This window comes from Lipotes vexillifer, unplaced genomic scaffold (assembly GCF_000442215.2).
Source record: "Lipotes vexillifer unplaced genomic scaffold, Lipotes_vexillifer_v1.1 scaffold1639, whole genome shotgun sequence".
NCBI lineage: Eukaryota > Metazoa > Chordata > Mammalia > Artiodactyla > Lipotidae > Lipotes > Lipotes vexillifer.
In genome coordinates this window covers 495,966-521,393 of record NW_006782296.1, presented here as the reverse complement: position 1 = coordinate 521,393, position 25,428 = coordinate 495,966, and the positions used below count along the sequence as shown (strand labels likewise).

The following is a 25,428-nucleotide window of genomic DNA, read 5'->3' as shown; positions in this document are numbered from 1 at the left end:
TTTCCCTGCTTGTCTTTCAGGTCTCAGATTTTTCCACTTCTTCCAGGAAGCTTTTCCTAACAGTGCCTGGCAGTCATTTATGAGAACCTATAATCACAATGTTATATAAAAGGTGGAGTGGCAGTTACGTATGACTTGTTATGGGGTAGATGTGAAAGTTCTCTGGAAAAACCCAAGTATGAGGGAGCAGTATGTTTATTTCTATTACAATGATTGTACTAACATGGGCACAGCTTTAGGAAGTTGATGTCTCTTGCAAGGCCTCCCTCTCTTTGCCTGTCGTTACTCATACATGAGGCTCTAGAATTTTAGTGGAAGGGAAGGTGGGTTAGGGATGGCAACTGGTGATGGTAGGGCTTGAAAATGCATCTGCATCGTACTTACATGTTAAGAAAACTGTTTCGTATATTAGATAGTCATTAATGGGGGGCCCAAAACTCCTGCCCCAAGGCTCCCTTTGTCAATACCATTGCTCCTCATTCTGGCTCTTAGCCCGGTTTTCTAGAGGAGAGGGCAAGATGGGAGATGGGGAAGCATCTTGAGTTCCAACAGTGATGGGTGATCACGGAGGACCTACCATTTATTGAGGATCTACTACATGCCATGCATTTGTACACATTATCTCATTATCTCCCGCTCCTCCTAACTACTCTGTGAGGTATCTAATGTAGCATAGCAGTAAATAGCACCGTCTTTGGAAACAGGTAGAGCGGATCCTTGCTAGTTGTGCGACCCTGGACAAAGTTTAGTCTAAGACTTAGTTTCTTCCTCTGTAAAATGAGGATATTGATTCCTACATCGAAGGGTTGCTGGATGCTCAACAGTGATAATACAGAAGGAATAAAGAAAAGAATCAGGCTTAGTAATTTCCTCAAGGTCACATAACGCAGTGGAATTCCGATTCCGTTTTAGCTAGCTCTACAGCCAATGTTCTTTCCACTACCACTTTGTAGTTAGGTGTAACCGTTTTGAGCAAGTTTAGTTAAGTCTTCTGGGCCTCGGATTCCTCATTTGTAAAATATAGAGTTCATTCATCAAACTCTTGTGTCAAGGTGTGCATATAATGGACACTGCAGTTCCCTCCTCCCTCCCCTTTTCATTCCACGTAGGTCATTTATCTTTAACTTCTAAAATGGACCTTGCAAGCCTGTTACGAACCGGGCGCAGCCGCACAAACGTAATTATTCACATTCCTCTTTATTTCCTCTTTTCTCCTTATCCACCTAGGCTCCCGCCCCACCCAGTCCAGACCACGCCCTAGCGTGTGACGTCAGCACGCCCCGTGCGTCGCGGTGCGGCGCTCACTGGGGGCCCGGCTTTCGCCCGCTGCTGCCGCCGCCGCCGCCGGCCGCGGCTGCTCTCCCAAGATGGCGGCTCCTCCGGGCGAGTACTTTAGCGTTGGGAGCCAGGTGTCGTGCCGGACGTGCCAGGAGCAGCGGCTGCAGGGCGAGGTGGTAGCCTTCGACTACCAGTCCAAGATGCTGGCTTTAAGTATCCTTCCCTGCGCGGAGCCCGAGGCCGGGCCGGCGTGTATGTGCGGCGGTGGGGGGGCGGGGGACGACGGCGGTGGCTGGGGCCCTCTCCGGGCCTAGGGGCGACCGGCTACCGCGGCGCCCGGAGCGCATGCGCACGGCCCTGAGCTCCCCTCCCCCTCTCGTGGGTCCCTCGGTCCGCCTTGGGGACCCTTGTCTCCCACCTCTTGTGGGAGCTGGGCCCCGAACGAGGGTGGGTGGGTGGAGGGGGGCTTGACACGCTGATGGCTTTTCGGGGGGAACGCTAGGAGAGGGGACACAGTAATCCGGAGAGGGGTGGTCGTGGGAGGGGGCTGGTGATTGGAGCCCGGATGGGAGGGGGACGGGTAAAATCATGTGGGGAGGGGGTGTGTAGAGTAAGGAACTGCTAGTGAGTGGGGCAAGGGTATGGAGTTCAGGAGGGGTTGTCCACTGATGGGATTTGGTCCAAGAAAGGGCGCTGGGGTGGTGACCAAATGGGCCTCGCCTGTTTGCGGGGAGAGTAACTGCAGGACAGAGTTTGTAGCTGAACTGGGGATAGGGGCTTGTTTTGCTGGTGCTTGTGTATGCGTGGTGCCGCTGGGGGCAGGGAGTGCTGAATTTTCGGCTTCTCAGTGATTTGGAAGTTGCTGTTTGGGGGATGTTTGTATTGGAAACCTGGTCTAGAGAGAGGACCACGTTTTTCAGGGGCTTATGTATGGACGTGTGGGTTACAGGTGAAAGAGTAAACTGTCTTCTCTTGTCAGCCCAGCACATGGAGTCCTGACTTCTCCATAGCAGTAGCCTTCCCTTTTGAATGTGTCAGTGTTTAACAGAATGGAAAAGGTGGTCTCTTTCTTTGGGGTGGAAGTGATTTCTGAATTACTCCAGGAAACTCAGTCGTGGAAACGGAATACTACCTGGTTGTAATAAATGTGCCACCCCTTCCCCTTTTATTTGAGCCACAGGTGGGTTTATTTGGATTTTTTTTTTTAAAGTAATCTCTTATGGCACTTTTCAAAAGGAAGTTTCTTACTGAGTCTGCTGCTGCCTTTGACTGGCAAGTATTTTAATTCATTTAACTACTGGTTGTGGATTTGTAGCTTAGGAAGGTGTCCTTTGAAACTAATTACATCAAGAACAGTTGCGGGTTTTTTTTGAATTTTTGTTTTTGTTTTTTGAACACAAGACTTCATACCTGGACCAAGTAAGACCTTTTATGTTAGTGGTTTAGTTGGAAGGGTTTTGGAATGAAGAATTAATCTACCTTTATTTGACATACAGTATGCTTTTGAGAAATGGTTGGAGAATGAGTGAGTGAGTGAATGAATGAATTAATGAATGAATGGGTTAGCTAGCTGGGTCACCTTGAGTGAGCTTCCTTTCCATTGTGGTAGTTTTCCTGTGCAAAATGGGAAATCTCAAATCTGAAAAAGAGAAAAGAGCACTGTTCGGATATAGGGAGTATTATACCAAGAACAGAAAGTACTTGCTCTTCAGTGTGGTTCATTAGGTTCAAGACAAACAGTATACATAACGGCGTTAAAACTGTATTAAGCCTCTTCATAAAACCGGTAAAGAGAAGGTGACAGAAACACTGTTGAGGCTTCCAATTTTGGATTGTGTTTGGCTTTGAAAAGCTTGAGATCTTTTGGTTATGGGGTTGTGCGGCAGGAAAGTGACAGGCAGAGATTTCCTGAGGAGAGGTGTGATTCTTGTGAAGCTCCCTCTCTTGCTTGTGGCACACCTTTTACACAAGCCTTGGGTGAATTGTGTTTTCCAGGCCCCTTTGGGATGTGTCAGTTCTCTGCTTGCCCCTATTTTCCTTAACTTTATTTTTTCACCAGAATGTCCCTCTTCCAGTGGAAAGCCCAACCATGCAGACATCTTGCTCATAAACTTACAGTATGTTTCAGAAGTGGAAATAATTAATGACCGAACAGAAACCCCTCCTCCCCTAGCTTCACTCAATGTTAGTAAGGTAAGGACTTGAGGGCAGTTCTGGTTCTCCAAAATGATGGGAAATTTGAGTCTCATTGACTCTTGGTGGTACATACATTGTCCATTGTTTGTTTCTCATTTTTTTCAGTGATTTACAATTGCTTGTTTTGATATATTTTTTAAAAAATATATCAGTTTAACTTTTCTCTTTATTCCTGGGTATCTTTAGAAGATTTTAAGAAATGTCTTAATGCCCAAATAGAGAAATAGAGTTGAGAGCTGGCTTTTGTCCTTTGTGAAAGAGGGCTTCCCCGCACCCCCCCCCCACCACAACCTGCAGTCCATGTGTGAACTTCCAGTGTTGGGAGGGTTGGGTAGGGGCGTTGCTTCTGAACCTCCTGAAATTGTGTATGTGTGCACATGAGAATATATGTTTCCTGGGTGAAGATTTGGAATATTTTTTTAGATTCTCAGAGGGATTAATGACCTACAAAAATTTGAAAACACTGCCTTAGAGCTTTGTTTTTGTCTTTATGTTTGAATTTCGAGGTCTAACAAAATTAGAGTTTTAGGATATTTTAATCTTGGATGCACAAATTGGTCTCTGGGAACCCTCAAATAACTTTCCTGATTCTTTAGTTCTGTTAGCCAAAGTTCATGTTGATCAATAATAGTAATACCCCAAGCCCTGTTGTAGCCTTTGTTGTCCCCTGTACTTGGAACACCCTTTCAGAATGACTGGAGTCGTATCCATCAGGACTCAGTTTAATGGCACCTCTTTCAAGAAGTTTTCTCTGCTCATTCAGGCTAAAGTGATTTGCCCCCATTCTCTCTTACAGTACCTTAGCCTTCAGAGATAAGGTGACATATCATTTATAGTCCAACCTGGGACATTTTCGAGAGTAAAGGGGGCGGGTGGTGCTTTTGTTTTACACCAAGTATAGATTGGTGTGTCCTGGGCAAATTGCAACTTAAGGTTACCCTCTTCATAGCTTTTTTGTAATTATAATTGCATATCGTTCGTTTACTTTTCTATCTAACCAAAATTTGTTTTGTGGGGATCGGAGCTATACCTGTTTTGTTCATCACTAAATATACAGAGCCTTGCACAGAGTAGGTGCTTCGTAAGTACTTGCTGAATGAATAAGTTAGGCCTTCAATTTTCATAACTGTTGCCTTAAGTCTCTTGAGATAGTGTGGTGGAAGTTTTTTTCCCTGTATAAGAGTATTGTAATAATGTATACTCTCTTGCCTCTCCTGGGAATGTAGTGTGTTTGCTACAATTCAGCAAAGCAGGGAGACACTCAGGCAGCTGAAACAAAGGAGAGTGACTGAGGCTGGCAGAATGCAGTTACCTCAGATCTGGAGCTCCCTTCTTTCTAGATTCCAGGGAAGTGCCACACTTTTTTGTTTTATTGATGCCTGAGGACAGATTCAGAAGGGTCTTGGGTTTCATATTAAAGGCTGTTGCGTACAGAATGTCCCATTCTTAGACTTACAGATTTTTGGAACACTGGCTCAGTCCTCCTATTAAAGTATAGGTCGTCTTTGGATGATCTTCTGTTAGCAGAAGAGATTATTTATTTATTTTATTTTTGGCTGCATTGGGTCTTCGTTGCTGCGTGCAGGCTTTCTCTAGTTGTGGTGAACGGGGGCTACTCTTCATTGCGGTGCGCAGGCTTCTTGTTGCGGTGGCTTCTCTTGTTGCGGAGCACGGGCTCTAGGTGCACGGCTTCAGTAGTTGTGGCACGCGGGCTCAGTAGTTGTGGCTCGCGGGCTCTAGAACGCAGGCTCAGTAGTTGTGGTGCACGGGCTCTAGAGTGCAGGCTCAGTAGTTGTGGCGTGCGGGCTCTCGAGTGCAGGCTCAGTAGCTATGGTGCTCGGGCTTAGTGGCCCTGTGGCATGTGGGATCTTCCCGGACCAGGGCTCGAACCTGTGTCCCCTGCATTGACAGGCGGATTCTTAACCACTGTGCCATCAGGGAAGTCCCCAGAAGAGATTTTAAAAGTTTCAAATAAAATAGTTTATGCCTGGTATGTTGAGGGTGAAAAGGGCTCTAAGTTATCCTTTAGTGTTTGTAGGGTATGAGAAGCTTGTCAACAACCTTTAGTGAGTAGTCAAGGAAAGGTTATCTGAAAGAGGGATGATTTTCTCAAATTTAAAAGATACAGGATTCTGCTCTTATGACCACCAAGTGCCACCATTTATCTGAGAGGGGCTGGAGTGGTGTGGGTGGGACTGTTAAGTGGGAGCTGTTGAGAAGCAATTCTTTTCTTACATTTGACTTCAAGTATAAATGGTTCTTGGTTATTAGTTTGCGGATTATCTTTGCCTTTAGGGTTTTGCTTTCTGCTGGTCATTTGTCTACTAGCATTATTAAACTAGTTGTTTACCCACTCTTTCAAGAAAGCAGCCGGAAGTAATAGGTTGTGGAATACCAGAAATCTTTACTTTTCTTACTCTGTGGCCTGCTAGCCAAATCTTGAAAAAGGAGTCAGAAACTGAAGACTAAAATTAGGTTGGAGGGCTATCTTTGGGTTTCATTTATTCATTCTTCATCCGTAGAGTTGTTTATGAATAAGCTATATTGGTTTTCCCTTGAAACCAACCTTTGAGGATGCTTTGTGGTTCTTCCTGAGGGCTCTTACTGTTACTGAAAACAGTTAATCTGGGCAACTACATGTTGCTTGAATGACATGAAAAGTTCATCTCATTTAAGAGCATGAGCTTGAGTTTTTTTTTTTTAGGATGGAGGATTGTTTAAGCGTTTTAGAAGGGAACTAAAGTGCCTTGAAATCCCTGGAAGAAAACTGTTGATACTTGCAGTCTAGGGAGCACTACCTGTGTACTCCACTTGCAGTGGAAGATAACATCACATGATGGCTCATCTTGCTGACATAGTAAGTGCTCTGTTTAATTAAACCTGTTGTTATAAACCGGATATTTACTCCGACCCAGCAGGAAATGGAATAGAAGGCCTTTTAACGGAAATATTTAATTCCAGCCCAACTAGAGATGGTATGAACTAGCAGTTCTTGGAGATGAGCTTGTTTAGTTTTTGGTTGACACTTTCACTGCAGGCTAAGATGTCCTATGTCTGTCTACAGCAGTGAGATGTAAGAGGAAGCTTGGAAGACGACAGTGGGGTCACAGAAGGTGGAAGTTTTGAATGTCATTTTATCTTCTCCACAGTAACATTGTACCCTGTAAAATTGTTTCGAATTTCCTGACTGTAAAAGTACAAAAGCACACCAGAGCCAATCATAAGTGAGGTTCAGGTTATTCACCGTGTGGCTTATTAGTTTTCTGTCACGAGGAAGGTTTAGATATTGCGTGAGGATGAGAGCCCAGGGTCTGCATGGTAGGGTGAAGTAAAGTGTTTCTTAACAAGTTCCTTTGAGTTGACTCCACATTGTGTTCTCTGGGGACAGAGATCGCCCATGAGTTAGCAGTGCTCTCACATGATTTGGGACATGTCAGTATTAACAGGGTTCTCTTTTATGTAGCATTTACCAAACATTTACTGAAAATTATTTTGTGCAAGGCATTGTGGTAAGCTCTGTTGGGGACCACACCTTACATTTTTCTAGGGCTTTACAAAGAGCTTTGACACATCTCGGTTCATTCTCAAAACCATGCTTTGTGATCTTTAGAGTGTATTCTTTTCCTTTTAGTTTAAGAGATGGGAAGATAGGCTTATCAGTTTAAGTGACTTGTTCTAGGTTATATGGCAAGTAGTGTGGGAACTAATATTTTTACATGCCACCCTCTGAACTAGTAATTGGTAGACATCTCGTTGAATCCTAACAATAGTTCTTTTTTTTTTTTTTAATTAATTAATTTTATTATTTTTGCTGTGTTGGGTCTTCGTTTCTGTGCGAGGGCTTTCTCTAGTTGTGGCAAGCGGGGGCCACTCTTCATCGCGGCGCGCGGGCCTCTCACTGTCGCGGCCTCTCTTGTTAAGGAGCACAGGCTCCAGACGCGCAGGCTCAGTAGTTGTGGCTCACAGGCCCAGTTGCTCCGCGGCATGTGGGATCTTCCCGGACTGGGGCACGAACCCGTGTCCCCTGCATTGGCAGGCAGACTCTCAACCACTGCGCCACCAGGGAAGCCCCCTAACAATAGTTCTTATGGTGTGCGTACCGTCACCATCTTACAGAAGAGTAAACTGAGTCTCAGAGAGGATGAGTCACTAGCTTAAGGTCATTCAACTAGTAAGTGATAGAGCTGGGATTTGAACTCAGGTCTGATGTCTTGATGGCAAAGTCCCATGTTTTTTCTGCTTCTGTGTGCTTACCCAAGGAACTTATAGAGTAGGTTGGTGACATGAAATGAGTATGCAGATATCTATAATCCTAAGTAATATTTCTGAGTAAAGAGAAACATCTGTGTTGTGTGGTCAGGAGCAGAATGGTCTAGTAGAAAGAACATTGGAACCAAGTGGATAAGTCGTTAAAGTCACTTCTCTGCCTCTTAACCTTGCTAAGCATCAGCTTTCTCACTATAGAGATGGGATCATGTTAGTACCTATCTCATAGAGTTGTTTGGAGGATTAGGTCAAGTTGACCAGAGTTGGCAGACGTTAGTCCTATTCTCCCGCATTAGCTATGTGCAGCCAATTGATGTTCCTTGAATTATGGTGTAGGAGCAGGATGGGGGGAGGGGGACAGTATGACAAAGGGAAGCAGCCAAGGACATTGGCACTGTTCCTATGTCAGTCTCTCCTGATACTGGATCTGACATTCACTCAGATATCAGAACTTGCCAACCCAAGACTGGGGAAAATCAAAATTATATTGGATACCTCTTGTTATGACCAGAATTAACGTGAGTTTCCAGGGCAGTGTTATCAAGTGGCATAATTAAGTGAACACTTGCCTGAGTACTGGAGGTTAGTGTGAGCAGTCACAGAACCTAAGAGGTTGTGCTTTCAACCCCTGAGACTCTTAGGAAAAAACTCACTGAGACAGCCAAGGCAAGTGTTAGGTATTCATTTGTTTGGATAAATGCCTCCAGTGCATCGAATGATATGTAAGTCTTCTTTTCACTTTGCTGATTTGGAGAAGACTTTCTGGAGGAGATGCTTGTATGTTGCGCAGGAGGCAGGAAAAGGGACAAAGCATGGAAAAGTGAACTCCACAGATAAGGCATCTACCTCCCTTACCAAACCACTGACTGATTGATCAGCCTGTTTTGAGTATTTATTACCCATTTGTACCTTACTAACCAGCAGTGAGTGATTAAATGGAAGAAGAACCAGGAAGGAGAGATTCAAAGAGCTTTTCATCAGCACCTGGTAATGAAGAATGAGTTTGCTGCCTTTGGATAAAAATGATACTTGGGAGATTGGCCTGGGAGTGGAAGGGCCTGGGAAGACTTAGAAAATGGAAGAGTCACAAAGTTCACTTTTGAAAGGAACTGGCGTCATTGCTTACCTTTAGGTATGATGTCACACAGGGAAGAACCGACTTGGTTTTTGTTTTGATTTCTAACCAGCTTGAAAGCTAAGATTTAGCGTAACCTTACGGCTTTCTGTTGATGTGAGGGATAATCCTCAAGTATGAGAAAATTCCTGGGGTCGTTGGTAGCTACTGCATTGTGGCCTGTGTTCATGGACGTATCCTTTTAGCTGAGACCTTGACCATATCTTGACCCTAATGTGTTGAGGTATGGATTTATCACCAAGTAGAATCAGACGACTTGGCCACCCTATGTTTAGGTACGTATATATTAGTAAAAGGTAGAGTGTGTTCACATTGTGAAAGTGGAAGGAAAATAACTTGTCTAGGGAAGGCAAGACTTTTTTTGTCAGATAAAATTTTTCTGGCTTCTAGAAGCTACGTGTAACCTACTGGCTCATTTGATTAAAATATGTTGTCAAGGCCACAGTCCCAGGTTAGAGTCCACCAGTAAGTTTTGCACCTGACTCTGAGCAGACAGCCGCTTCCTCACAGAAGTGTCATGAAGATGCAGCAAGTGTGGGGTGAAGAGGAAGAACCCATCATTGCTGAGTAATGGGGACACAGTAAGTAGTGAGTGGTGTGAGATGAAATCAGAGAGGTAGGTGATTGACTGCCATTTTAAAAATCACTAACCTTTGAAAGAGGTCACATTTGGTGGCCTTCAAACATTGGGGTCAACCTGATAACCATAATAGGGGGTGCGGCGTTCCAGGCTAGGGCTCATGACTCACTTCAGGCTATAGTGCATGGCAGCCAGCTGACTTGGTGGAGCCCTCCTCAGGTCAAGAGTTTGGTTTTGAAGGGGGCTTTCCTGACATCACAGGGGTGTGGGGAGAATCGTCTACGTGAAAAGACAGATTGCTCGGCCCAAGTGACTGGCAGAGATGTGCCATAGGTGTGTTGTTGCAGCCACCTCTGCATTCTATCTCTTTGACACAGAGACGATTCAAAATAAGCACTTTACTGATAGCTCAGTGGTAGTATCTCTTACAGTGTTAAGAAAGGGGCATTCTAACTGGTTTAATTTTCCTGGCAGAGATCAGGCTTGGGGGGAAGAAAAAAACAAGTGGTGCAGTCAAGTTCTAGCATTGGAATTTAAGGCTAGCTTAGATAAATACCAGAAACTACCCTGGAAAGTGAAGCAAATTGTACATGAACTAGAAAGTTAAAGGATCTATATACCATGCCAAAAGCTAACAGTATAGTGTGGTAGAATGTGGGGAGTTTGAAGAACTGGGTTCTTTCCACAGCTGGGCTGCTAATGAATTGTTGTATGACTGTGTGTTAGCCACTTAACCATTGGGAACTGTTCTGTGAATCTCTAATAGTCAAGGTTTCTTTTCCTTTGATCTGACTTCCCTCTCTCTCCCCCTCCCTTCCTGGTGCTGGGAATGTCAGGATGATTAAGATACTGCTTTTGCCCTCAAAAATCTCATGTTTGGGAGTGGTGAGAGACAGCAGCATTTAACTTTTTGCAGGGGGGCAGCAAACCTTTTCTGTAAAGGGCCCAATAGTAAATATTTTAGGCTTTGTGGGCTATACATTCTCTGTCACAACTATCAACTTTGCCTTTGCCGCAAAAGCAGCCGTGGGTGATATGTAAACAAATGGTCATGGTCGTTCCAATAAAACTTAACTAAAACAGGTGGTTGTCTGAATTTGGCCCACAGGCTGTAGTTTGCCAATCCTTGGCTCAGAGTAGTGAACATTTTAAGAAAGTCTTCTCAGATGTAACAGTGGAATAGGGTCTTGAAGAATAAATCACAATTCATTAGGTAAAGGGAGGGAAGTTAAATGGAATCAAGCTGATTTGGATTGACTTCAGTTTGTCCATCTTTGCAATTTTAAAAACTTTTGCTGTTCTGTCAGTGAGCTAAACTGGTGGCAGTTCTTAGAAATGAGGGAAGGGACTAGTTAAGTGCCAGTATTGGTGTTAGATGTGTATCTTACTGAACTCCAATAACAACCCTTTAGGACGGGCCCCCATGAATGGACCAAGGCTCAAGAGAGGTTATGCATCTTGCTCAGATTTATGTAGCTAGTGAGTGGTAGGTAGGGGTTTGATCTGGAATCTCTTTTGTTTGGGGTGGGGTGGCAAGGGGGTGGCTTTTCATTTTTACTTTTCTTTTTCTGCCCTCTTCAGAGCCCAGGAAACGACAGCACATGGTTCTTTCACTCTCTCTGAATAAAATCAACTCTTTATTCTATAAGCAAAGCCCCCATTTTGGCACATAAAGTGCATTTTCCAACTTACTATTCCAGTTATATTTTGGAAGTTATTCTGTTATGGATTTATAGCCTCTCTAGCAGCTCTTACAGAAAGCAGAAGAGAGAGAGAGCCCTGAGCTCATTGGCTAAAGGAAGGTTGGATTATGTGAATTTTTTTGAAATAACCCACAAGCCACCTTCTCTGTGCTAATAATAATGATGTTATTATAATAATAATGTTAACAGCTAATATTTGTACAGTGCTTTACAACTCACCTAGTGCTTTCACCCATGTTATCTCCCTTAATCCTTACGGCCATGTGTGAGATGGCTAATTTGAGCATGTACTCTCACAGATAGGTTGCTGAGGTCAAATTTCAGTTTATATCTGCGCCAGTTTTTTTTCCTGGCAGAGAGAGTCCTGTGGAGGTTCCACAGCAGTGCTGGTGTCAGGGTCTCGGGACTAGGAAGTTACTCTGTTGGTGTCCAGGAGGTTTAGCTGTCTTTTGTAGCTATGAATAGTGTTTGTTGACATAATTACAAATAACTAAGAGAAACTGTTGACTTTGCTGGCAACTAGTTTTTATTCTAAGCCAGGTGAAGTATAAAACTTTGCTTATAGCGTGTACTGACTGGCTTGAGGCTGGCCTGTATTGTACGACAGCAATATGCTGGTCAGAGCCTGGAGACTGAGGTGGCACTGTGGCCCCCGGGTTTGCAAGGGTGTTTCTCCTTTTTTTTTTTTTTTTTTAAACATCTTTATTGGAGTTTAATTGCTGCACGGTGTTTTTCATCAGAGCTCAATGCTCTCAACGTACCTTAACTTTCTAGTGCAGAAGACTTGCTTGACTTACCTTCTCTAGTCTTGGCACATCAGAAAATGATGGGTTCAGGGAATACCCACTATTATCGGCCTGAAATGCTTTCTCACATAGGATCTGTTTTCTTAAATGCATTCCTATGAATTACCTTCAACCAAAGAAATAAAGGATGTCCTTGAGGTTTAGGGCGAGACTGGGACCCTTTTCAGAAAACAGAGGCCCTTCATTAAAAGGCAGACAATTGTGTTCTGTACAGAGGACATTAATGGAAATGTCAGAATTCACTGATAAAAAGAAGATGGCAGCTAAGGCTTAAAATGTTTTCTCTTTTATAAAACATTTTCTTTTACATTCAAATTTATAAGTGTATTTTCAACATTTCTCTTAGGTGGAACTATTTGAGTATAGTGCAGGGTTCAGAATGCAAGCTCTGGAGTCAGACTGTCTGGGTTCAAATCCAGACTCTCCCACTTGTGACTTGGTAAACTTGGGCAAGTCCATCTGTTAAGTTGGAGTAATTTTAGTCCCTATTTCACAGAATTGTTGGGAAGATTAAACATTTAATACATGGTAAAGTGTGTGGTTCCGTGCATTGCGTGGAGTAATTTCTCACTCAACAAATTAGCTCTTAGGATTTTAGTGTTCACTGCCAGGCCTCTTGGACTCTACTGTTCCCCTGTTTGATTCAGTGTTTTGGTTCATTGTTATGTATTCTGGGACATGACTTCAAGCAGGGTTCTCTATTTGAGTTCCCAGCTATCTGAGGTTGTAAAGAACAGTATTTTATTAGAAACTTTCAGACAGGAGCTTTCAGCCAGGGAGCAGGAAGACTTGGGGATAGTGATAGTTGGAAGAAATATATATATTTTTAAATAACTTTATTTAATTAATCTCATATTGATGAATATTTGGGTTATTTTGGGGTTTTCATATTATTCACCTATCTCAGGTTACTTTTAAAAAATTTATTTATATTATGCATTTATTTTTGGTTGCGTTGGGTGTTCGCTGCTGTGCGCGGGCTTTCTCTAGTTGCAGCGAGCGGGGGCCGCTCCTCTTTGCTGTGCGTGGGCTTCTCGATGCAGTGGCTCCGCTTGTTGCGGAGCATGGGCTCTAGGCATGCGGGTTCAGTAGTTGTGGCTCACGGGCTCTAGAGCACAGGCTCAGTAGTTGTGACGCACGGGCTTAGTGGCTCTGCGGCATGTGGGATCTTCCCAGACCAGGGCTCGAACCCGTGTCCCCTGCATTGGCAGGCGAATTCTTAACCACTGCGCCACCAGGGAAGCCCCAGAAGAAATATTTTTGAGCCTTCTTGTTGCTAGCCAAGAATGAGGGCTTTCCAGGAGTGCGCCCCAGAATTGAAACAGCAGGAGCAAGCGTGGGCCCTTAAGATGACAGTGGTTCTTGGCTGATTTGGTCTGCTGTCCCTCAGCCTCCATCAGGCCTTGCAGGCAGCACTGCCAGTTCTGGGCAGCAGCTGCAGAGCTTCCTAACCCCTCAGTGAGGGCAGCTGGTTGAGCTGGTTGGAAGGCCCGAATACAGAGGGAAGACAAACCAAGAGTGGCTCAGTGGAGTCAGTAGGTCACATCCAGCAGGTTCCTCTCTGGACTTTGCTTCCCTTGTTGGATCAGCTGTCACAGCCTGTTAAATACTTGCAGTAGGAATCCCTCTGGATTCCTCACAGCACCTGTGCTGTCCTGGTCTGGGTATGTGGAAACAAGATGGCCCAGCTGGTTACCAAGTAACAAGATGAGGTTATAACAAGATGCTTGGATTATGTTGTTGTGGCTGCTTCCTCTTCTCCATGTCACTGAGTGCAGGAGGAGAGATGTGTTGCCGCTATTCACTGATTGACTCACTCGAGGGTTACCCAGCAGCGGGCATGACTAGAAGCCTTTTAATATTGATGTGCTTTGGAGTCACGTTCATGCACTTTTCTTTGTTGCCCACATCAAGATGCTATATATAAAAGGGCCAAGAGAGGAAGAACTGGTTAGTAGACAAGGAATGAATGTTTTCACTGGGAATTGTGCAAAATAAAAGGAGAGGTAGATAAATGCAGGTTGTCTTGTGCAGTTATTTCAATTAGGTCACATGTACATTAGTAACATGTATTTGTAGGTTTGTGCTTCTCAGTTTGCCTGAACCCAGTGTATTCTTAAAGTTGGTGCCTTTAACATTCTCTATGATTCTAACCAGTTAGTGCTTCAGTTTTGATTGGAAGAGAGGCCAGCAGTTAGCATGCTTGCATTGAAAATGAATGTAGTGTGGTGATAGTTACTGAATTTAAAAACTGCAGTCCTGATGACCCTCCGAAGCCTAAAAGGTACACCCTACACCTTCTCTATTGGGGACGGCTTTTATTGGTTCTGTCTGGCGATTTGACAGTAACCATAAACTTATGAACTTGGAGTAACTGGACCATTTATAGATATGCATTAGTTTACAAAAATATGATGTGGGGAAATGTAGAACTACAGCTAACTTGAGGGTAGAGTGATAGTCACTTGCTTTACAAAAGGAGGCTTATCCACATTTGTTATGGGTTTTCAGGAACATGTGTGAAAAGAGCAGGGTAATCTCCCTTCCCTTCTCACCCCAATTTTGAGAAGAAACATTTCTAGATTCTCTTTGTGAAGGTAATCTTCTTCCTGCCTAATTGATGCAGTTCTGTGGCAGAAATTTACCCCATTTATACAGCTTCTTAGTGAAAGCAGATCTCTGTAGCTGAATATTAGGTTTAAGCATTTTCATATAGCCATGAAAATACAGTTCATAAACTGGCAGCTGGAGGCTTCAGGGTTTGCTGTGAATCCAAGTCCCCAAAGCACAATTGCAGGTACAGGTAGAGTAGTTGAGGATATTGGGGCAAATTGAAATAGTCAGCTTACACTGATTTCTGCTGACTTTTCCAAGGCTCTCCCTTGTATCATTTAGCATTTGGGATCAGTCTGCACTATGGGTTGAGATGGAGAGTCATCTAGTCCATTCTCCTTTGCTTTCAGACCTTTTAGAAGAGATTGTACAACAGGTATTTGCCGGAGGTGGGGAGGGGGGAGTGGCTAGGGCGTATTTTGAAATCACTGTTCTATAACCATTGTGTTGATTTGACTCAGGCTGTCTAAACAAATCACTTGTGGCTGAGATTTATATCCATTTTACTCTGCCTCTGGCAAAAATTCAAAAGTGGTTCTTCCAGCCTTCTTGCCCCTCCCCAACCCCAGCTTAATTTGTCAGTTCCATTCTTAAATATTCTGCATGGATGCCTGCTTTTCCTGAGCCAACTCTTGTCTTCCTGAATGGGTGCTGTTACTATCTAGGCAACACAAGCTTTATAGAAGCAGCTTTGTCTGACCCAACATTGGGAGATGTTTTTGGTCTTCAGGGATAAATATTTTTAAAAAGACCTCAAAGTGAGACCCTTCTGCCTGCTCATGGGGTAAACATCTGCCTGACCACTAGCCACTTCTCAGGAGCTCTGCAGGAGCTTGGTTATTAATCCAAGGGAGCTCTGCTTCCCTCCAGTTTTCCTTTCTTTCCTTGGAGACTTCAGATCTTCTTCAGGATTGTTTGGAAAGTGAGACTCAAGGAAACTCCTTGTTACTAGGGTTTTCTTGGTGACCAAGTAAGCTTTGCTTGTTGCTGCTTAAAACACACCCCTAGCACTTCTCGTTCCATAGAAAGTGAGTGCTTTCAAGCCACGAGGCTTCCTTGCTGCAGTTGGGATTGCCAGTGCTCAGGGGAATGCTGTCAGCCCTGTGTATTTCCTTCTCTGTAAAGTTGGAGCCTGGTGGGGCCACAATGGCAGGACCTGGCTTGAAAGATCATTTATTTACTGCTGCTGTATTTGTCTCTCTCCATGTCCTGGGGACCAAGTGAAAAGGGAGCTCTGGCTTTAAATCACTGCAGAGTTTTGGCCTTTCTTCCCCCTTTTACCTATATAGGGAGTCCGAAGTGACAGCATGTATGAGCTGCACTCATACCCCCTCCTTCCTCAGACAGTCTTTGAAACTCAGAGGCAGTTGAGATTCCTCAGTTACCCTAACCTGATTGAAGGCCTCCTTTTCTCTTCTTCATAGTCAAACCCACACTTAAGAAAGTGCTTCATTTTACCAACAATTAGACACTTTGCTTATTTTTCCCCCTGTAGAACTATGTTTGGCTTATGGTTTGAAAGGTCACTGTTAAAGCAGAATATGAATGTTTAAGAATTCCAAGCATCTAGGTACTTTGGGAATGTGCTGGAGGTATGATCTCTCTTTGCATTTAAGGAGCTGGTATTTGGGAACAGGTTGGGTGTTCTCATGTGTATGTTTGTGCATATGTCTTTAGTATGCTGCAGCATCAGTATACTAAGTATATGTTCTTGTTCATGGATCTGAAAATCTCCAAGTCATTTGTTTGACTTTCAGATGCATTATCTGCCTCTCGTGTAAACCATCAGTGTATTTGTTTTGTCTTCCACTCGAATTTGTACTTCTGTAGTCTAGCAACCAATAGTGCGGGGTGGGGACCAGAAATGTATTAGAGGGGCAGTAGGGATAGACAGGATTCCCACCCCTGCTGGGAGCGATTTACTAGATTTGAGTAGACCTACTAGATTTTACTACAATTCTTGATCAGTTTATGGTTGTTCCACTAGAGGGCAGTTAAGGAACAGACACGTGGTAGAATGCAGACCATTCCTTTTTTTAAAGAGCATGGTATCTACAGCCCAAGTCGAAGGTGGACAGTATCCATGGTTAGGTTTCCTGGAGTCCTGGCTCCCCATGTGAGTACAGATAATGGTACTAGAATGCTTGAGTCTTTAGAACTTCAAATTCTGGTCTTTGAAGGTGTGGTAGACATTTATTTCTAAACCTGAGGCTCTAGCGCAGTAGCTGATAAAAATTCTTAGTTCTTTCCTTTCGTAGAAATGTATGCATTACCTTTTATCTCTGACCATCACTTTCCATCAGGTAGGGCCCCCCCTGCCCCCCAGTCATACTCTATAACCTTGCCTTGCTCTATTTTCTTCCTAGCACTTAGCCCTGTCTGAAGTTATCTTGTTTGTTTTTGTTTATAGTCGGTCTCCCCTGCCCCCTTCTGTGCTGTATCTCTAGCTTAGTACAGTGAATGTCTGGCACATGGTAGGCATTCAGTAAGTACTGGAAGGAACGGATGTTTGCCAGGAATAGCAGAAACTGTTGAGGTATATTGTGTGTGTTTTTGTTTGTTTCACTTTTGATCTCTGAGAAAACTGAATCTACCCAAATCAGTCTTTTCCAGCATCTTTTCCTCAACTTAGGTCCTGAAGGGAGGATGAAGGTGAACGCTTTTCTGAGTCTCTTTCCTTTCCCCCACCCTAGCTTGCCAGCAAAGCACGGACAGAGAAGGAGGAGAAGCTGAGCCAGGCCTATGCAATCAGCGCTGGTGTCTCCCTAGAGGGCCAGCAGCTCTTCCAGACCATACACAAGACGTGAGTTGCGGGGAGCATAGGGGTCCCTTGCCCCGGGGGTGACGCTGCCTGGCTGTGCTGTCTGGTGGCTGATTTTGGGGTAGTTGTGTTTATGAATGTCACAAGGGAAGCTGGGTAATGTGTTAGCAGTACCTCGGCCTCCAGGGGTGCGGTGCTTGTTGCCTTTCTGTATGGTAGAATGGTGTAATCTCCAACAAGTTGTCTGCCCTGGGCTTCAGTTTCTTCATCTGTAGAACTTAGTTTTGGATTAGAGTATCCCTAAGGGTCCCTTCCAGACCTAGTATTCCATAACTTAGAACTAGTAATTTCTTTCTCTTTTATTATTTTGATCTTGTACCTTTCTCTAAAAGCTAATGCAGTGTTATTAAGGGAAAGTTATATCTGTTTCCCTCTTCCCAATTATATATTGGGGTGAACATAGGGAGTTAGGGAGAGCAGAAGGCCACCTTATTACCACCTCATAAAAGACATTTTGTCACAGCAGAAGTCATTTGACTCTCCACTAGCTTCCCTAGCTGCTGAAAAACTGAAACATTTGACACTCCCCCTTCCTCCTGCTGCCTTCTGTTACCCTATTTAACCACCTGAGTCTGCTGCACAGATGGTAGCTGGCATCAGAGCTGTTTGAGGCCATGGTGTGAGTATCTAAGCATTTACAGGTATGTGAAGGAACTTTCTTAGCAGTGGCAGCTGCCCTAGGTTCCCCCAAGTGTGAACTGGGATGGATTTTCCCAGTCTGGCAAGTTACCCAGCTGTCTGATAATTGAGAAGGGCCAGTTTGAGGAGCAGCTATCATTTCGGGTGGTGGGGAGCAGAGTACAGATTGCAATAAGATGGGGAATTTGTTCTGTCTTTTTAAAGGTACCATTTCCCCCTAGGCCAAAGGTTGGCAAACTGCAGCCAGTGGGCCAGATCTACTCATTTGTTTATGTATCATCTGTGACTGCTTTTGAGGTACAGCAGCAGAGTAGTTGTGACAGAGATCGTATGGCCTGCAAAGCCAGAAATACTTGCTGTCCGACCCTTTACAGAAAAAATTTGCCAACCCCTGCCCTAGGCTGCTATTTAAATTGAATCTAGTGGCCTGAGCCTAACTGTTTATTTGTAAGTCAAATTAGTTTGGACTTCTGAGGCTGCCAGTAAGTTTTCTGTGGTTTTTCAGGTCCCTAATGCTTCAGAGTAACTCTTCTGGACCATCCTTGGAATAAGTGTGCATTGGTCTCATTGCTTTTCCTGTAGCCAGTGGTGCCCAGGAAATGTTTCTTGGCTGCTTCTCCCTGTGGGCTGATGGCAACCAGTTATTGGCTGAGTGGTGAGCTAGGAACTTGGGGTTAGCTTTCTGGAGTTATTTATTCATCAGGCAGGAGGTGTGGGATGCCCTGCAAGAGGTAACTTTCACCTGCTCTCTTCTCCTTCCAGCATTAAAGACTGTAAATGGCAAGAAAAAAACATCGTAGTCATGGAAGAAGTTGTTATTACACCCCCATATCAAGTGGAAAACTGTAAAGGCAAAGAGGGGAGTGCACTGAGCCATGTACGCAAAATAGTAAGTAAAGGAGCCGTGAAACCTTAGGGAGAGGATGACTCCTCAGCCTTCTCCCCTCCAGCCTCAGGGCAAGACATTACGCCACAGTCCCTGCCCCTTTTGACACAGCCAGCCTGCGAGCAGCCCTGCCTGATCACCCTGCCTCCCTGCACCATGGTGCTCTGCAGCCATGGCTTGGACATTTGGGGGGTGTGGAACCACTGGGCGGTGCAGAATAAAGCAAGTGGTCAACCCCGTGTCCTCTGCAGTGTGGCTTTTTGGAATTATCCAGACCATTCCATGATATTGCGTCTGAACCCAGGCAGGCTTCTTCTCGAGAAGGGTTGGTTGGTGTACATCAGTGGCTGTTGGAGTCTGTGACCCTTCATGTGTCATCTGACTTTCTAGATTGAGTTGCAGCATTTGTAAAAACAGACTGAGCGTTGAGAGACCAACATTGTGGATGTAAAAAGTTTTAAGACTGTAATTCCCCACCAGCTTTTCATTCTGCACTTGTGTAAGGAGGGGAGAGGGAGTTTGGGTCATAATAATCTCCCTTCATACTCTACTTTATAGATTCCCCTTCTTTTAGACAGTCTTAGCTGAAGCTGCAAAAAAATGTGGCTGAAACAAGAGGACCCCCACAGCTATCTTGTTGGGAAGGCCAACAGACAGCAAGGGCAAAGGTGCTGAATAATCCACGAGCTAGACAGCCAGGACGGGCTGTTTACGTCTAGAGTGAACTGTTTGGGAGGCCTTGTGTGCCCATCTCTTTTTCTGATCTAGGCTGACTGGTCTCTTTCAGGTTGAAAAACATTTTAGAGACGTGGAAAGCCAAAAGATACTGCAGCGTTCACAAGCCCAGCAACCACAGAAGGAGGCTGCCCTGTCATCCTGAGTCCACACATACAGAGGACTCTTCCAGCATCCAGCCAAGGAGGCGATGGTGGTGGCTTCAGCGGAGGCAGGCCGGGGGAGGGAAGGGATTCTATATTTCCTGTTGGCTCTTGTCAACAGAGGGTCAGCATTTCCAAATCTTAGACTTGAACAAACAAAACACCCAACAGAAAAGAACAAGAGAATAATTTAAAAGTTGAATCATTACTTGACTAACAGACTTCGGTCCACCATGTCCTTTTCACAGCCCCCTTCTGGAACAGTCACCTTGTTAATTTTATTTTTGAAAATTCCTTCCCTGCTCTGCCCTTTCACCTCTGACTTTCCTTTCCCAGTCTGTCTCTGCCATTCTGTTTTTATAAGTGGCTACACTTGCCTTCTGAGTGATTGAAAGAAACTTTCACATCTTCTCTTCCAAAATAAAAGTAACAAGCTGCGCTCTTCCCACCTCACCCCTCTGAAAATAAAAGTGTATTGTCCTCCCCACCACCCACAGCCAGGCAACTAACTTGACTTAGTTCACAGCAAGAATCTCCTGCAGCACTTTGTAGAGCCAGTGTATGCAGGTGGGATCTGGCTTTGAGGGTTCCTGGTAGCTTTTTAGTCTTTAACTGTATGTGTACCAGTCTCACATTTGGCAAAAACCTCAGGATTCTCCCTCTGCCTTTGTCTTACTTCACGGTACTAGAAGAACTTCCTCACCACTCTCCTGTCTCCTAGATGGGAGCGTCCACTGCCCTTTCTCCTGTGCCCTCTGCAGGAAGAACTATTTTGCACGGCACATCTCAGCTCCTTCTCGGAGGATGGTTTTCTTTCATGAGAAACCTGGAGTCTACCTATTCCGACCTCTCTTTAAGTCTGTATCCAGAGCCACTAGCCCAGGAGAAAGCTTGGGTGACCTATCATTTCTCTTCTGCCAACCTCCTGCTCTTATGCCCTTCCCTACCCCCACTTAAGTTTTACAAGCTTATGACAGCTTGTATGTGCTCAGCCGATGGGCAGAAAACCTGGGAAGAATTTCTTGACTTTGGCCCACCGGTTTGTCTGGTTTGACTGACCTGCTGAGAGTTAAACTGGCACCCATTGCCTCTGTGCCTGCAAGGCGGTCCAGTGGGTAGAGTGTGCCACCATCTGAATATCAGGCACCGTGGTGTGGGAGGTGGGTGATGCTCATGTGACTGGCTAGAGCTTTGGGGGTGGGGTGGGGGTTAACTACTATTGCTTTGGCCATGATCTCTTTCCCCTTCCTTTTTTTTTAATTAAATAAATGGATCAAAATTAAATAATTCAAGCCCTGCCTTCAAAATGAAATTTTTTTTTTTAGTATTGTTTAGCAAAAACAATAAAACCCAAATTTTTTTAACCATCACTCATGTCTCGGGTTTGTGCGTGCTTTAGAGGCCCCAGAGGGAGGGGGTCTGAGGATGTGTGTGTTTGGTTTAAGCTTTCCCTTTAAACTCTCTGCTTCCTACTCTTTACCCTCTCTCCTTCTACCACTGAGAACTCATCTAGAAAACAGTGCCAGGTATATAAGTTAAGAAGGGGATCCAGGGTTGGGAGCTGCATGTAAGTGGAGTAGAGGAAATAAAGGGGGTGGGTACATACATGAGACCATTTGTTACAGGACTATTTGGAGGAAAAATGAGAGAAGACTGAGAAGTATACTTTCATATCACCTGCCATTGGCCAGAACTTGATTTAAAGTACCAAGCCTTTGATTTAGTCCGCATGGAAATGTAGACTTCTGGAGAAGATAAAAGAGGGAGAAGAGAGGCGCCCTTGCAAGGTCTAGAAAACCTGAGAGATGTGATTAAAGAAGTGAACGTGGTTAATGGGAAATGGCAATCCTGGAGGGAAGCTCTGTGTCACGTGTCCCACGTCATCACTTTTTCCCCATTGGTCTCTAGGTCTGTGAATGGGAGACAGTGGGTACCAACTGTTTCTGGTAGGAAGCACTTTTGACTCTTTGGTTTTATTTCATGAAATGATGTGGGGGAACTTTGAGCAGTTCAAGAGGTGGAGTTAGTATGGTGGGAAAGACATGCAGTGTGGAAGGAAGAACAAAGGCTTTGGAGACATAAATAGTTGGCTTCAAATTCTCACACTTCCATTTCCTCCCTTTGTGACTGTGGATAAGTCATTTTATTTGTCCAAGCTTTAGTTTCCCCACCTGTAAACATGAAACTAATGCTCGTCTCCTAGAACTGATGTGAAGGGTTAAATAAGATATTTAAAATGCTTAATACTTAGAAGGTACTCTGTCAGTGTTAGTATACATGTTAGCTTGGTCCTGGGGTTGTTAAATCTGGAGGTGAGATTGAATTACCTGGTTTTCAGAAGCTCCAGCTTTGTTTTAGAAGTCTTTGTTTAGATGCCATTTTAAGTGAGGCTAATATGTAAAACATTTGGGCAGAGATAGGGGGCCTTGGAGCCCTGCCCTCTCAGTCTCTTACAGATCTCATCCCTACCTCTTCCCTGAAGTCTCTGAGAAGTTTCTTTGATTATAATTTGAAAACCACTCATTTTACAGAAGGTGAGTGGGTTCCACCAGGGCTAAGTGACTTGTTTAGAATACTGCCGCTGCCCACAGTGGCAGAGCTGAACAAACCCCAGCTCTTAGGCACTTCTGGGCTCCTAGTGCTTCCCTGTGACTTTACGAACTGATGGTATGTGTATTGTTCACTTTGTTAGCCAGGTTTGGGGTGGAACACGGAGGAGCTTGGTGAGAGTGGCAGGAGTTGTGCCCTGGATGGAAAGAACATTGAACTATTGAATGTGGTGCAGAGGGCTTGCATCTATGGTGGAACACGTACAGGGGGTTTTGCAGTGTTTCCTTAGTTTTGAGGCATTCTCCTTTCTCCTGAAACACACATACCTTTACACCCCAGCACCCGGTCACCACCGCACTACCACATACATGCCTTTGCGTTTACTGCTATTTAGAGCATCTGGTCAGTATGGTATAAACAGCCTTACCATGGTGAGTTGCTACTGAATCTGTGCTGTTGTAAGTCTGAACAGCTCATTGCTGATTTATGTTTGGTGTATTGAATATTGCTCAAGCACTTCAATATTAGTTAAGGGGTTGCAGCCTAGGAACCACTGATTCATGGTAAAGGCTCCTTGACATTTTTTTTTAAATAATTAATTTTATTTATTTATTTTTGGCTGAGTTGGGTCCTCGTTGCTGGGCCTGGGCCCTCTCCAGCTGCGGCGAGCGGGGGCCACTCCTCATTGCGGTGTACGGGCTTCTCTTTGCGGTGGCCTCCCGTTGCAGAGCACAGGCTCTAGGCGTGCGGGCTTCAGTAGTTGCGGCTCGCAGGCTGCAGAGCGCAGGGTCAGCAGCTGTGGTGCACGGGCTTAGTTGCTCTGCGGCATGTGGGATCCTCCTGGACCAGGGCTTGAACCCGCGTCCCCTGTGTTGGCAGGTGGATTCACAACCACCGTGCCACCAGGGAGGCCCTCCTTGACATTTTTGAAGGTAAGAATGTGTGTGTCAAAAATCTGTTTTCCCATAAGACATACTGGTAAAGGAAGATGTAGACGGCTTTCAGTCGTGCCCAGAAATAGAATCTACTGCCCTGCTGATGTGGAGGATACTGAGGATGTGTAATACTAGGAGCTTAGAAGCTGCATTGTACGGGATGTGCTGTGGGGACAAGAGTTTGGGAACTGGGATTGGTCATCTGGGTTGGAGGATAGTCATTGTTTACATGGCAGCTTTGCTTTCCCATCCCTGCTGGAGGCCACCGGTGCCAGAACGTTCCCCTTGAAGAAACGTGAAATCATCATGTACTGCCTAGACTTCAGGGGTTTAACGTAACGGCATGGAGTACCTTACAGGTGAAAGAGGGGTGCTGTTGGGCTGCCATCCACTGGTGATAGACTCTGCTGGGTAATGAGGTTTCCGCATGAGTTTGTTCTTCTTTATTATAAAAGCCTTACACGGCTTGTTACAGGAAAGTGAGAAAGCAAGGCACATATTTTCCATCTACCACCCCCCCAGAACATGATTGACATCTTTCCTGTCCTCTAGATGTTAACACCCTTCCCCCTGACCCTTGCATTTCTGAAAATGCAGTGTGCTTCGCCATGTCCAAAGAAACCTCCCCACAGAGTGCACTTTAATCTGTCGGCACCTTAGAATTGATACATGTAAAAGGTATGGGGGCTAGGTGATCTCTAAGAGTACTTCCAACCTCAATAGTCTGTTCTATTTTATTTTATCTTCTCTGTCTTTTCCTACAATATCTTGCTTCAGTGCCACCTGTGAAGCCATCTTTGACAGTGAAAATGGAAAGGGATTCCTACAATTTGTTTATATCACTCATACCATGTGGCATGTATAACCTGCATTATAGTTATTTGGGTTTATCTTAAATGGTCTGATGAGGAATTTTGAGGCCCTAAGGCAAGGATAATGTATCATTCCCCAGCATCCAGCCATCAAGGTAAGACTGAAGGTTGAGTTTTGAAAGTCATCAGTTTAATAACTGGATGAGTTGCCTGAGCCAAGATGAAAAGTGGTCCAGGCTGACTGAGTTTTGAGGAAAGCTTGAAGTCAAGTTTGGAAAAAGGATGAGGGACCAGTAAAGAACATGGGAAGAGCTGGGGAGGAGGGTGTACCGGGTTCCAGCTTGAAGAGCACCGGGGCCCTCCCCCAGGTTTCTCCAGAGCAGACTTTGGCAGCGAGGGCCAAGGTAGGTCAGATTGTGGCCTCCCAAATTTCCAGTTTTGTTGAAAATACTAAAAAACTAAATTCCTGAACTGGCAAGGTAAGGTAATTCTCTAGTGACTTCTCAACCAACCTCTCTTCCCTTTCCCCCAGCTAATCCTGATGCTGACTGCAGCAGTTAGTCTTTAGTGGAGGGACTCAAGTGGTGGCTGCTTTTTCTGATCTGGCCCCCTTTCTGGTCTGTCTCCTAGCTTCAAGTAGTTGCTTACGCTTACTGTAGGGTGGTACGTGTACTGCTCTAAAGAGAATATTCTGGGATGGCTCCGGAGATGTAATTTAAGCTGAAATCTGAAGAACAAGGTGCCAGCAAAGGGTGCTTGGTTAGAGGGACCAGCAGGAGGTAAACCGAGGTTGACGAGAGCTTAGGGATGTTTAGGAACTGCTAGAATGTAGGAGGCTGAAGCCTAGTGAGCAAGATGGAGAAATTGGCAGGAGCCAGATCAGGCAGGGCCTTGTAGCCATTGTAGTAGGGACTGGAATCTCTGTTCTTGACACAGTGGGAAGCTGTTAGAGGGTTTTAAGCTGTCACGGGATTTAGGCTGATGTTAGATGGCAACAGTGGAAGCAGAAAGACTGTTGGCATTAAGAGCCTGTTGCAGTGGTTCGGACAAGAGATGGTGGTGGCCGAAACATTGCAGGACTGATTGGACTGGCTAATAGATTGGATGTGAGGGCGAGGTGTCAGAGAAAGAGGAACTAAGAATGACATCTGAGTGGATGGCGAACCGTGGGAGAGGAAGAGGTTTGTGGGAAAGTGGAGTTCTGTTATTTTGTCTCACCCGTGAAAAGCTGGAGAGCAGATGGCAAATGGGCAGCTGGATAACGAGTTCAGAGGAGAGGAGTGGGCTGGAGCTAGACTTTTAGGAGTTGTAACCTCGTCCTGAATGCCGA

At 44.8% G+C, this 25,428-nt stretch overlaps 1 protein-coding gene across 1 annotated transcript; it reads left to right on the top strand.

The window, feature by feature from the left end:
* The first annotated feature begins 1,367 nt into the window (after positions 1-1,367).
* LSM12 (LSM12 homolog) lies at positions 1,368-19,803 on the top strand. The gene is made up of 5 exons (XM_007455093.1): positions 1,368-1,491; positions 3,338-3,471; positions 17,271-17,380; positions 18,800-18,926; positions 19,711-19,803. Exons 1-5 carry the CDS (start codon positions 1,368-1,370, stop codon positions 19,801-19,803), a joined length of 588 nt encoding a protein of 195 aa, XP_007455155.1.
* Positions 19,804-25,428: the final 5,625 nt, after the last annotated feature.